At 41.1% G+C, this 14,621-nt stretch overlaps 1 protein-coding gene across 1 annotated transcript in view; it reads right to left on the reverse strand.

Moving 5' to 3' along the window:
• Window positions 1–6,010, reverse strand: part of LOC122563090 (AMP deaminase 2-like) — a 179,357-nt gene extending 173,347 nt beyond the window's left edge. The window contains exon 1 of the mRNA XM_043716506.1: window positions 5,785–6,010. Within this exon, the coding sequence (XP_043572441.1) occupies window positions 5,785–5,794 (10 nt within the window). The 5' untranslated portion in view covers window positions 5,795–6,010. The remainder of the gene's footprint in view (window positions 1–5,784) is intronic.
• Between the last annotated feature and the right edge of the window lie 8,611 nt (window positions 6,011–14,621).

Consider the following 14,621-nt stretch of genomic DNA (forward strand, 5'->3'; position numbering starts at 1 on the left):
AACGCTGATAGGGGAGGGGAGGGAAATATATCCTTGGTGGTGGGGTCTGTTTGGAGGTGGCGGAAATGACGAAGGATGATACGATGTGTCTGGAGGTTGGTGAGGTGGTAGGTGAGGACCAGTGGGGATGAATGCAGATTTCTCCAGCTTATCTCAGTCGCAACCCTCGGACTCAGCACCGCCTTCTTGACCTGCAATCTTCTTCCCGACCTCTCCGCCCCCAACCCCTCTCCGGCCTATCACCCACACCTTAACCTCCTTCCACCTATCGCATTCCCAACGCTCCTCCCCCAAGACCCTCCTCCCTAACTTTTATCTTAGCCTGCTTGGCACACCCTCCTCATTCCTGAAGAAGGACTTATGCCCGAAACGTCGATTCTCCTGCTCCTTGGATGCTGCCTGACCTGCTGCGCTTTTCCAGCAACACATTTTTCAGCTCTGATCTCCAGCATCTACAGTCCTCACTTTCTTCCAAATAAGAAAAACTGGCAGCATGAGATAAATTGGTGACTGTATCAGATTAAAGATTGGATTGGGTGGATATGTAATGTTGGAAGATCAAATTGGACTATCTCCCTGGACGTTAATGTAATATTTAAAGGGTTAAACTGCAGTTTTCCTCCAGAAGCTGAACATTCAGGAAGTGGGTGCGGACAACATTCATGCAGGAATGCGGATGACTTCCACTCCATTTTGACAGTCATTTACTACTACTCCCCTTAATATTGTCATATTAAACTCTCATTCAGTCCCTTCCATTCAGAAATACTTTCGTAGCCATCCCCCAGCCAATCAGGTTTACTTGTGTGATCATCCCCAATACTGAAGCACATCACACCTACATTGTCTGGGAAAGTAGCGGAGCCAGAACTCATTTGCAGGGCCACCCTGAAGCTAGGACATATCACATCCACAGTGTCTTGGGGAATCGCGGAGTCAGGAAATTGTCTGCATAACGATTCCTCAAGATTAGGGCATTTACATTTACATTATCTCCAAGGATGACCTCATCTTACAAATGTACCTGGGTAATGTGTTTATCGGAGGGGGGAGTTGCCAGAGTATCTGTAAGCATTACCAACTGACCTGTATAAAGGAGATGTGTTTTCTTGTTCAGGGCCTCATTTTCGGCTACCTTGCACAACCAGCAAAGAGTGTGAGAGGGGTCACCTAGCTTGTACAAGTTTTCATAAACTTTAACTGTTTGCATAAGTTGGTGTGTGCAAATTGCACCTTGTGTGAGAAACCTCACGAAAAGAACCTAACATATGACTGGTTTAAAAAGTTCTCTTCCTAGATCAAAATAATTCTTTAACTTTTACAAGGGAAAAGAATTGTAAAAGTTGGAAATCCAACATAAAATCAGAAACACACAAGCGACACTTAATAAATTGTTTGCATCTGAGGTAACTGAGTTCTGATTAAACGTATGCATTTGAAACATTAACCTGGTCTTTTTTCAGCTTCTGAAGTAGAGTTCATGTAGTTTCTATGCCTTTACTAAACAAACTCTGGTGAAAAATGCTTTGACTGTTCGCAATAGCACTTGTAAATGTAAATGTGCTATTTCAGACACTTGGAAGAAACAGCATAGTTTCCATTGAGATAATTATATGGATAGCTAAGACAAAGGAATAATGTTATTGTTTAACATACTTTCTAATTATTATGTGCTGTACTGGAAGTTTCAGATTTTAAGGTTCAAGTGAAGGTTTAGTATGAATCACCACAGCATCCATTACCTATGGGTGGGATGGCAAGCAACATGCTAAGTTTCAATACCTCCCACGTCAGTTTGCGATGACAGCTGGGGAGGTGGATGGTGTCATGGATCATAGTAGGCATCGTAGATCAAAAAAAATTACTTTGTTTTTTCCAACATTAAATTCTGACTCAGATAACAGTTGCGAACTTTAACAAGTTGTTTCAATTAGGGGAGTACAGAACACAATGGACAGCTAATCCATTTGCACCATGAGAGAAAGCAGATAACGTTTAATTCCCCACCTCTTCAAAATTTATGTGCAAGTGGCAGACATAAACAGAACCAAGTGACAGCAGTGCCACTGAAGTATATTACAGAGAAAGATATCAAAATGAAGATTTGGTGATCGTCAGCAGCAGAGAAGTCAATGAGGACTGACACATATTCGTATTTTTGACTGCAACCTATGTGGTCACAGTGGTGTGGCACATTGAAATTTGGATTTGAAAGCAAAATTTTGCATTGCTGATTGTGGGAGAGTTGCAACATAGCTGTACAACAGCAATGCATTATGGAAATTAGAGATAGAAGGAAGGTCAAAGATCTCATTCTCTTGGAAAAATAATCGAGGACTAAAACAGGGCATTTTAAATTCCGCTCCAAAAATCTTTTAAAAGATTAGCTTTAGTAAGTAACTAAGTAACAGGGGCTGGAAGATAAAGATAGCATTCATGGACATATGAAGAAGGAGCAAGAGTTGTGAAGTGAGTTTGGTTGAGTCATATGTCACAGCAGGTCCTTGCAGACTTGTAGTCCTGATACTAAACACAAAAGGTGAGATTTTCACAACTTCAATACCTTGCCAAAGCTCAGCACGTGGCATGCTCACCTTCAAGTCCCCCTCTAGAGACTCACACACATTAATCTACGTTCATAGTCCATGGTACTGAAGGAATGTTGCACTGTCAGCAGTGCAGTCTCCACTCTTAGAATAAAAGATTCAATTTCATTATTTTGAAGAAGACGCAGGGAGTTTACCCCATTATCCTGGTCATCATTTACTCTTCAATCAACTTCACTATAAAACAGATCATCTGATTGGTACCTCATCACTTTTAGTGGGAATTGCATCACATGAATTGGCTGCTGTAAATAAAATAATAACAAATCATTGGAAAGGGTTGGTAAGCACTCAGGATGTCTTGGGTTGTGAAAGGTATGTCTTCCCACTCTCCGCACAATAGGATAATGAAATTTGTTTTAAAAACCCAGAATTGCGGATGCTGGAAATCAGAAATAAAAACAGAATCTGCTGGACAAGGCCTTCGAGAACATTTCTTGTCATTGGACCCATAACATTCACTGTGCTCTCTCTGCACAGATATTGTCAGACCTGCAGAGTTTGTTAAGGATAACAAGCCTGACTGTTTGGAAAAATATGCACTGCGCTGTATTATGTTGTGCAAAAATTCCTGCCATAAGCTAGATAAACATTTGTGGTCTGATCTATTTGTTACATAAACAAACCACTGCATTGTTCTGGGAACTATACGACTATATTAGATATTGATTTCTTTATTTTTTCCCATCAATGCGTAGCAAAATATCTATTCTTGAGGTCTTGCTCTGTGCAAGTATTTGTAAAGTCAGTCATGTGAAGTCTTATACAGACCTACTTGAGGATTTGTTATACATTATAGCACAGAAACAGGCCATTCAGTCCATTGATATTGTACTTGTGTCGTCTGAATAAAAGTACTCAAGGCACTGGATTCATTTGACAATCAATTAGATTGCAATAAGGAAACATTCAAGGGCATTTTGGTTTAATGAACAAGTAATTCTCTTCTGGTGAAATTATTTTGAGCAACTTAATCTAAACTTTCACTGCAAGAAACATCTAATCTGATTTAACTGACCTGCTCACTTTCTATAGCCTTAAAATTCGACATTTCCTCTTGTATTATTTATTAAACATTTATATTTCTATCTGCTCCCTCCTCAGTACCAATTCCAAACAAAGAAGCACTCGCACTCTAAGAAGTCAAAAGAGCAATGTCTACCTTTACAAATGGTGCACTTTCCAAACAATGTCAGCAATCCTGTACACATTCTTTCCAACTCACCTTTTAAAAATGTATTCATAGGAGGAGGGCGTCATCGGCAAGGCAAGCATTTATTATCCATCTTTAATTGCCCAAAGTGCAATTAAATGTCAACAATAGGCCATATCAGGTAAAGATGGCAGTTTCCTTTCCTAAAGGACATTTGTAAACCAAATGGGGTTTTCCCTCAGTAATCAAGGTCATCATTAGACTCTTAATTCCAAATTTTTATTGAATTCAAATTCCACCCTCTACCATGGTGGGATTCAAACCTGGATCCCCAGATTAGCAATCCAGTCATAGTAACCTTAGGCCACCGCCTCCTCATTAGTTTAAGAATATTGTATTTTTAAAAATGCAATGACTTCCATTCTAGTGACCCAGTTATACAGAGGACTTTCCTCCTTGTTTGACTAGAGTTTGAATAAATTCCATCCTATATTTTATGGAACTTCCTGATTCATAGTCGTGCATGAACAACCTTCCACTACAAGATGATCAGGAAAATTAAGTATTGTTTGCTGTACATTGTGAATTATGAATACTTTTTAAAACTTCATTCATGAGATGTGGTTATCACTTGCAAAGTCAACTTTTGGTAATTGCCCTGTAAACAATGATAGTAGCCCAGCTTCTTGAACCATTGCAATCGAACTTGTGTAACGTGTCCACAATCCTGTTAGAGAGTTCCAGGATTTTGAATCAACAATACAATTTCCAAGCTAGGACAGTTTGTGGCCTGGAGAACTTACAGGTGCATCTGCTACCTCATCCTTCTAGGATTAGATTAGATTCCCTACAGTGTGGAAACAGGCTCTTTGGCCCAACAAGTCCACACCGACCTTCCGAAGAGTAACCCACCCAGACCCATTTGCCTGTGACTAACGCACCTAACGCTTTGAGCAATTTTTTTTTAAGCATGGCCAACTCACCTGACCTGCACATCTTTGGATTGTGGGAGGAAACCGGAGCACCCAGAGGAAACCCACATAGACACGGGGAGAATGTACAAACTCCACACAGATAGTCTCCAGAAGCTGGGATTGAACTTGGGTCCCCAGTGCTGTGAGGCAGTAGTGCTAACCACTGTGCCACCGTGCCACCCCTAGTGGCAAAGATTGCGATTTTGTCAGGTACAGTTGACAAAGCCTTGATGAATTACTCCAGTGCATCTTATAGATGGTGCACACTGTGTAACAGGTTAGGAATGGCAAGTTTAATCCATGTCAGAACAGTGTCTGGTACAGGGGGACATTTGCAAGTGGCAGTGAATTCCTGGAGCCAAAAAGTGGGGGACAGTTTGGTGCAAGAGGGAGCCAAGGAGGGTTGGGGAAAATATATGGAGGGGTTGAAAATGGGAAAGGGCAAAATGGGACCAAGGATGGCAGGAGAAAAGAATTGAGGAAAACGTGGAGGAAGAAGAACCTAAGGCAGGAATGGGAAAGAGTTGCATTGGGAAGGGGAGGGTGGAAGCAGGAAGAGGAGGTGAAATTCATCAGCAATGCAAGCCATAAAGCATGTACATTTGAGTATGTGAGAACACAAAGGTTTGGTCAGTCTGCTTAGTCTCATTATTTAATCTGTTAAAGGCAGAATCAATTCTGAATTTGAACCAGACTTGACTGGTGATTCGGTAATGCTGTCAGATGGAAATTGATTCAGAAACAACTCCAATGAATAGTCAAAGACCCACTAACCGATATCTATTGACATGAGGACCTTAGAACAGTGCTGACCCCGCATCAAGACCGCTGAAACATTTTGAGACTTGTTCCTTCTCCAAACCCGTTTTGAGTTTAGTCTGTGACATTTCATCGTCATCTCGTAAAACTACCAATTCCCGTCAGTACGTTTTCGCTACAAGTTTAGAAACCAAAGAGCTGAAAGCTCCAACTTCCGAAGAGGACAAGCCTGTAATAATCAAATGAATCTGTTAACACTCGAGTTTTATGTAAGTTTAAGAAATGTACTCACCTGTGGCCATGATGTAAATTTCGCCCGATTCGGTCAGACTAAAAGTTTGTTTTTGTTTTAAAAAGGCAACTCAATGAGAGTTTACTCTCGATTATGTTACACTTCTGAAAGCACGAGTAAAACTTCGCACTTTTTTAAAAAAGATCTAGAACTTTGAAAACAAATCCTAAAGCAAAAGATGGTTAGTTCGACAATTCCGGCGACCAGAGAGGGAGCTGACGGAAACAGAATTTGCACAGTTCTCTTCCGTTTCCTTAAAACCTGCTTCTGACGCACAATCTGGATCAAAACATCAAAATTTTAACTAAACACTCAGGCTCGGACTCTGACAATTTAAAAAAAATCATTCTCTGACCATCGAACCCAAGGAAAAAAAACTATTAGTTTTCTGAGGAATTAGTTGCATTTTCTCTGACTGAATCAGCAGTTGGTGGGCGCACAGTTTGTAAGATAATTATTGTTACATAATTCTTAAAGAGCCAGGAATTGATTGCTAAGTGAATACTCGGTGTTGCTCTGCAACCATGTACTGAGTAACAATAGTCCAGAACTTAAGGTAGGAAAAAAATGAAGAAACAGGAACTGGAGTTACATTGTTGGGATTGTGTTGAAGTGCCATTTAGCTAAATCTGCGGGAATTGTCCAACATTTCGAACCCTCTAAACGTGTCAAGATTAGATTGGTGTAGGTTTGTACTCCTCCACTTTAAGTAAGTTGGAAACCTCCATCATCTCTAACTCAGAGCTGGGCACACGTTTAGAGGGCGAACATGAGGACTGCAGATGCTGGAGATCAGTCAAGATCAGAGTGGTGCTGGAAAAGCACGGCAGGTCTGGCAGCATCCAAGCAGCAGGAAAATCGACGTTTTGGGCAAAAGCCCCTTCATTAGGAATGAGGCTGGGAGCCTCCAGGGTGGAGAGATCAATGGGAGGAGGTTGGGGGTGGGGAGAAGGTAGCTCAAAGTGCAAAAGGTGGATGGGGGTGGGGATGAAGGTGATAGGTCGGAAAAGAGGGTGGAGCGGATAGGTGGGAAGGAAGATTGACAGGTAGGACAGGTCATGGGGATAGAGCTGGGCTGGCAGGTTGGAACTGGGGTCGGTGGGCAGAGAGGAAATGAGGAAACTGGTGAAGTCCACATTGAACCTGCCAGCTCAGCACTGTCTTCATGACCTGTCGTACCTGTCAATCTTCCTACCCACCTATCCGCTCCACCTTCCTCTCCAACGTATCACCTTCATCCCCACCTCCATCCATCTATTGTACTCTTAGCAACCTTCTCCTTAGCCCCACCCCCTCCCATTTATCCCTCCACCCCAGAGGCTCCCTGCCTCATTCCTGATGAAGGGCTTTTGCCCAAAACATCAATTTTCGTGCTCCTCAGATGCTGCCTGACCTGCTGTGCTTTTCCAGCACTACTCTGATCTTGACTGATCTCCAACATCTGCAGTCCTCATGTTCGCCCTCTAAACATGTGCCCAACTCTGAGTTAGAGATGATGGAGGTTTCCAAATTACTTAAAGTGGAGGAGTACAAACCTACACCAACTCCTGGCTAACTATTAAACTTAATGCATTGCTGTCCCACAGCTGAGTAACCATCCACAACAACCTCTTCCCACCCCCAACACTTCAAACTAACCTGATTTAACTCTGCCGTTGGACTGGATTTCCCTCTCTCAATAAGCACCCATTAGACTTAGGAACGGAAGTAGGTCATTAAGCCCATCGAGCTTGCTCTGCCATTCAATGAGATCATGACTGATAATCCTCAACTCCACTTTACTGCCTTTGACCCATTACCCTTGATCCCCTTACTGATTAAACATCTATGTCAAACTTGAATATGCGAAATGACCCAGCCTCAACAGCCCTTTTAGTAAACAATTCATCCACTCGTGACCCGATCCACAATTCCAGATCCTAGTCTCCCTGAGCTGACTCTAACTCCCAAGATCCAACACCCCCAGATTGCCCATCCCTCCCTGAACCCAAACTGCCCTCTGAATCCTTTCCCTCAAACACCCTCCCTGGATCAGTTGCCATTAACTCCTACCATACCCCTCCCCCACTTACCCTAAGCCTTCATCTACTTATCTGCTATCTTACTCTTCTACCACCCTGCCACAGATTGTGCCAACCTGCTATCGTAGCCTCTTACCCACTTACCCCCTTGTGTCTTCTTATCAACTACCACAATTATTCACTTGAATTAATTAAATAACACAAAATATTAAATAAGAAATACTAATTACATTTAGAATTATTAAATAACATTGCAGCAAATCTTTTAAAAGAAATTTAGAGTATCATTACACTTAATTAATTAATTTAAAAATTCTTTAAATACTTAAAATGATTAGAAAGAAGCTATGCAAAAACCCCAAAAATGCTCCATAAGTTTTGTGACACTTATCTTGAAGTATAAATCTCTAAGCTGGTTACTGCTGACATTAAGGGGTCTTCCAAAGTGGAGATGGGGGGAAGAGGTGGTTTCGCCTATCCTGCACTGTCAAAGCCGAGGAAGCAGGCAGTGATGAAGACATTTGAGAGCAGCCAAACTGAAAGATCTGGTCACAAAAAAAACTAAATGTAAGTGGGTGCTTTTCAACATAATTGCCATCAGATGGATCTGTTCTGATGATAATTAGAATTGGCCATTGAATCAGTCTACCATCCACATGGAAAGCAATATGAAATACACCGGATTATGCAACATTTTGATATTCTGAAGAAGTAATACTGGACTCAAAACATTAACTTTCTTTCCATCTCCACAGATGCTGCCAGACTGCTGAGTTTTTCCAGCATTGTCTGTTTGTTTCAATTTTCGAACATCGACAGTATATTACCTTTAGCATTTTCATGAGTCTACTGCTGCTAGTAGCTACTCCTCCAGGAGATGTGCAGTTTGTAATGCTCATTTGTCTTGGCCATCCACTGTAACATGCCTGCAAGTGCTGCTCTGTGATGGACAACACGGAAGTGACACCACCTCTAACATTCTGCTGGTCTCCACTTTACACTCTAGAAAAGATCTTGGTGGTTCTGCAGTCCTAACGAAATGGCCAAATATTGCCATTTTCTTTTCTGGATGTCACAATCTGAGTCTAAAACATGATTATTTCAATCAAAAAGGAACTAGAATACATAACATAGTGGCAGTCAAACCCTAAGTTTTTAAACAAATTTAATGCTGAACTAGATTGAAAATTAAACTGGAAGTTTTGCAACGGGGGAAAGAAAGAGTGAGTTTGTAAATACAAAATGGTCTTTGCAGCTTTTGATGATTTCATCGGAGATTTAAGAGGTTTAAGCAAAAATACAGACTGATGTTCATCAGCGTTCCAAAAGACACCACTGAAGAGGAAAGGTTCAGATGCATCGTTTCTGTAAACAGGACGGAAAGGGTTAAATATGTTAAGTAGTTGGGAGCTGAATACAACAGTAGAAGCTCAGACAAATCCTTTCAAAGATGGAACACACATCTCCAGTCAAAGTCAAACTGCTGGATTGAGCGATATGAATTTCAAATCATAAGGTTACATCAGGTGAGCATGTTAACTATTTCATAACTGTAAATAAAAATGCAGACAGTAAATCTGAATTTAAAGATATAAATGGAAGGCTCTTCAAAACTGCCCAAGGTTGTCTAAGAATCTGATGTACGTAGGAATACAGGAATCACTGCTGCCTGGTTAACCATAACCTTAGTTACTTTGGAAAGCTAAAGGTGTTTTCTGACTAGTTCCCACTGCAGAATATCTTCGCATTCTCCTGTCAATTAAAATAATTGCAACATTTAGAGAAAAGATAATAATCGGAACAGTCATATTGTTAGAGAGCATTGAGTCTATGTACAGTATATTCATATATATTTTAATAAAGGCTCATTATTTTATCATTTTTAAAGAGCTTGAAATTAAATATTACAAATCGGGAGTGTGGTGCTGGAAAAGCACAGGCAGCATCGAGGAGCAGGAGAATCGATGTTTCGGGCAAAAGCCCTTCATCAGAAAAGACAGACATTAAAAGCACATGCACCCTGGGGGTGCCACATTATACTGCAGCACTGTTATCGTGATGGATAACAATGTTTCAGTCCACTAGACAACTTGGACTGCTGTGGAAAATGTTGGGGAGTAGCACAAAATAAACACAATGAACCTTCAACATTTTGAGTCTAAAATGTGATTATTTTTATTTATGGGAAGCAGAAGTCATAACACTGTTCCACTTTGGGACATGCACATAAAACCTAGGGCTAATACTCCATTGCAATTCAGACGGATGCTGCATGGTCAGAGATACCATATTTTGAAATAAGACCATAAGAAATAGGAAAATAAGTAGGCTGTTTGCCTCCTCAAGCCTGCTCTGCCATTTAATGGGATCATGCCTGAAACCACTGGAGCAGCTGGTGGCTCAGTGGTTAGCACTACTGCCTCACAGCGCTAGGGACCTAGGTTCAATTCCAGCTGTCTGTGTGGAGTTTGCACATTCTCCCCGTGTCTGTGTGGGTTTCCTCTCACAATCCAAAGATGTGCAGGTTAGGTGAATTGGCCATGCTAAATTGCCTGTAGTGTTCAGGGATGTGTATGTTAAGTGCATTAGTCAGGGGAAAGTGTAGAATAATAGGACTGGGGGGGGATGGGTCTGGGTGGGTTAGTCTTTCAAGGGTTGGTGTGGACTTGTTGGGCCACATGGCCTGCTTCCACACTGTAGGGATTGTATATTGAATATACCAAGGCTGCATGTACCTGCTCAGGTCGAGTTGAAAGATGCCCCGGCATTGGTGTTATCTCAAAGAAGAGGAAGGGGATTTATTCTTTTAAATATTTAGCCATTAGTCAACATCACAAAAACAAATGACTTGGTCGTTATCACACTGCAGTTTGTGATGCATTTGTTCAATTCCTGCATTATAACAGTAACTACACTTCAGAAGTACTTCAATCACTGTCAAATACATTGAAACATCCAGTGATCATAAAAAATGCAAATCTCACTCTTTATTCAAGAGGGATAATTCCTCATTAAAATTACATTATCTTAATAAAGCTTATTACACACAATTTTCAAGTTGCTGACACAAGGAGGTTATTGTAGGACAATATTGCACAGCTACATATCCTCAGCACATTTCTGTCAGCCCAGTAGAAATTTAAGTACCACACCTAAATCATGTTGAAATTTTTGATCAAAATCTCTTTTCTTTTATTTTTAGAGTTCAAAACAAGGACAACTAGTATTTAGAGTCAAAGAGACGTACAGCATGGAACCAGACCCTTAGGTCCAACTCATCCATGCCAACCAGCTATCCCAACCTAGTCTCATTTGCTAGCACTTGGCCCATATCCCCGTAAGGCCTTCCTATTCATATATCCATTCAGATGCCTTTTACATGTTGTTATTGTACCAGCCTCTGGCAGCTCATTCATACACGTACCACTCTTCACATGAAAAAGTTGCCCTTTATATCTCTTTTATACCTTTCCTCTCTCACCCTAAACCTATGCCCTCTAGTTCTGGACTCCCCTATCCTAGGGAAAAGACTTTGTCTATTTATCCTATCTATGTCCCTCATGATTTTATAAACCTCTATAAGATCACCCCTCAGCCTCCAAAGCTCCAGGGAAAACAGCCCCAGCCAATTCAACCTCTCCTCCAACCCTGACAACATTCATGTAAACTTTTCTGGACACTTTCAAATTTCACAACATCCTTCCAATAGGAAGGATACCAGAATTGTACACAATATTCCAAAAGTGGCCTAATCAACATCCTGTACAGCACAACGTGACCTCCCAATTCCTGTACTCAATACTCTGACCAGTAAAGGAAAGCATACCAAATGCCTTCTTCACTATCCGATCTACCTGTGATTCTACTTTCAAGCAACTATGAACCTGCACTCCAAGGTCGCTTTGTTCAGCAACACTCCCCAGAACCTTACGATTAAGTTTATAAGTCCCACTAAGTTTTGCTTTCCCAAAATGCAGCACCTCACATTTATCTAAATTAAACTCAGTCTGTCACTCCTCTGCCCATTTGCCCATCTGATCAAATCCCATTGTAATCTGAGGTAACCTTCTTCGCTGTTCACTACACCTCCAATTTTGGTGTCATCTGCAAACTTACTAACTACACCTCTTATGCTCACATCCAAATCATTTTTATAAATGACAAAAAGTAGTGAACCCAGCATTGATCCTTGTGGCACTCCACTGGTCACAGGTCTCCAGTCTGAAAAACAACCCTCCACCACTACCCTCTTTCTCCTACCTTCTAGCCAGTTTTGTATCCAAATGGCTAGTTCTCCCTGTATTCCATGAGATCTAACCTTGCTAAATAGTCTCCCATGGAGAACCTTGTCAAACGCCTTACTGAAGTCTATATAGATCACATCTACTGCTCTGCCTTCATCAATCCTCTTTGTTACTTCTTCAAAAATCTTAATCAAGTTCATGCGACATGATTTCCCACAGAAAAAGCCATTCCTAGTCAGCCCTTGTCTTTCCAAACACATGTAAATCCTGTCCCTCAGGATTCCTCCAACAACTTGTCCACCACTGACAACAGGCTCACCATTCTATAGTTCCCTGGCTTGTCCTTACCAGCTTTCTGAAATAGTGGTACCACGTTAGCCAATCTCCAGTCTTCCAGTACCTTACCTGTAACTATCGATGATACAATTATCTCAGCAAGGGGCCCAGCAATCACTTCCCTATCTTCCTACAGGATTCTTGGGTACACCTGATCAGGTCCTGGGGATTTATCCACCTTTATGCATTTCAAGACATTCAGCACTTCCTCATCTGTATTATGGATATTTTTCGCAATGCTACCATCTATTTCCCTACATTTTATATCTTCCATGTCCTTCTCCAACGTAAACACTGATGCCAGATATTCTTTTAGTATCTCACCAATCTCCTGTGGCTACACCCAAAGTCTGCCTTGCTGATCTTTGAGGGGTCCTTTTCTCTCTGTAGTTACCCTTTTGTCCTTAATATATCTATGCAATCTCTTTGGATTCTCCTTAACTCTATTTGCCAAAGCTATCTCATGTCTCCTTTTTGCCCTCCTGATTTCACTCTTAAGTATACTCCTACTGCCTTTATACTTTTCTCAGGATTCACTCAACTCTCTTGTCTATACGTGATATATGCTTCCTTCTTTTTCTTAACCAAACCCTCAATTTCTTTAGTCATCCAGCATTCCCTACATCTACCAGCCTTTCACCCTAACAGGAATATACTGTCTCTGGACTCTCATTATCTCATTTCTGAAGGCTTCCCACTTTCCAGCCATCCCTTTACCTGTGAACATCTGCCCCCAATCAGCTTTGAAAGTTCTTGCCTAATACCATCAAATTTAGCCTTCCTTCAATTTAGAACCTCAAGTTTTAGATCTGGTCTATCCTTTTCCATCAATATTTTAAAACTAATAGAACTATGGTCGCTGGTCCAAAGTGCTCCCCCACTGACACCTCAGTCACCTGCACTGTCTTATTTCCCCAAGAGTATGTCAAGTTTTGCACCTTCTCTAGTAGGTACATCCACATACTGAATCAAGAAATATTCTTGTACACATTTAACAAATTCCTCTCCATCTAAACCCTTAACACTATGGCAGTTGCAGTCTATGTTTGGAAAGTTAAAATCCCCTACCATAACCACCCTATTATTCTTATTTTTCAAGAGCTCAGGCATCCTAAATTACAGCCACCTGAATATCTTTATAATATAGTCATTATTGTAATGTAGGACAAATGACAATCAATTCATAAACAGCCAGTTCCTACAAACAAGAACATGTAATCTGTTATAGTGATGTCGATTTAGGGATAAATATTGACTGTGAACCTGAGTGTTTTGAAGAGGTGATTAAGAAGATTGATAAAGGCAGACTGATAGAGACTGTCTGTCCAGACTTTAGCAAAGCATTCGACAAGGCGCTACATGGTAGACTGCTTAGCAAGGTTAAATCACATGGGATCCGGAGGAGCTAGCCAAGTGGATACAAAATTGGCTTCAATGTGGGACACTGAGGGTGGTGGTGGATGGTTGTTTTTGGCATTGGAGGCCTGTGACCAGCGATGTGCCACAAAGATCGGTGCTGGATCCACTGCTTTTTGTCATTTATTTAAATGATTTGAATATGAATAAAGAAGGCATGGTTAATAAGTTTGCAGATGAAACTAAAATAGGTGGTGTAGAGGACAGTGAAGAAAATTATCTTAGAGTACAACAGGACCTTGATTAGATGGGCTAATGGGCTGAGGAGTGGCAGATGGAATTTAATTTAGATAAATGTGAGGTGCTGCATTTGGGTAAGGCAAACCAGGGCAGGACTTATAGAGTTAATGGGAGGGCCCTGGAGAGTTTTGCCAAACAAATGTATGTTTGGCTGCAGATGCGTAATTCCTTGAAAGTGGAGTCACAGATAGACAGGGTGATGAAGAAAGCATTTGGCATGCCTGCCTTCATTGGTCAGAACATTGAGTATAGGGACATTATGTTACAGCTGCACAGGTCATTCGTGAGGCTACTTTTAGAATACCGTGTACAATTCTGATCACCCTTCTATAGGAGAATGTTGTTAAACTTTAGAGAATGCAGAATAGATTGACAAGGACATTGCCCGGATTAAAGAATTTGAGTTAAAAGGAGAAGCTGGATAGGTTGGGATTTTTCCCCCAGAGCATTGGAGACTGAGAATTGACTTTACAGAGGTGTATAAAATCTTAAGGGTCATGGACAGGGTGAATTGCTAAGGTCTTTTTCCGAGGATGGAGGAGTCCAAAACCAAAGCGCATAGGTTTAAGGTGAGAAGGGA

The sequence above is a fragment of the Chiloscyllium plagiosum genome, chromosome 26, assembly GCF_004010195.1.
Source record: "Chiloscyllium plagiosum isolate BGI_BamShark_2017 chromosome 26, ASM401019v2, whole genome shotgun sequence".
NCBI lineage: Eukaryota > Metazoa > Chordata > Chondrichthyes > Orectolobiformes > Hemiscylliidae > Chiloscyllium > Chiloscyllium plagiosum.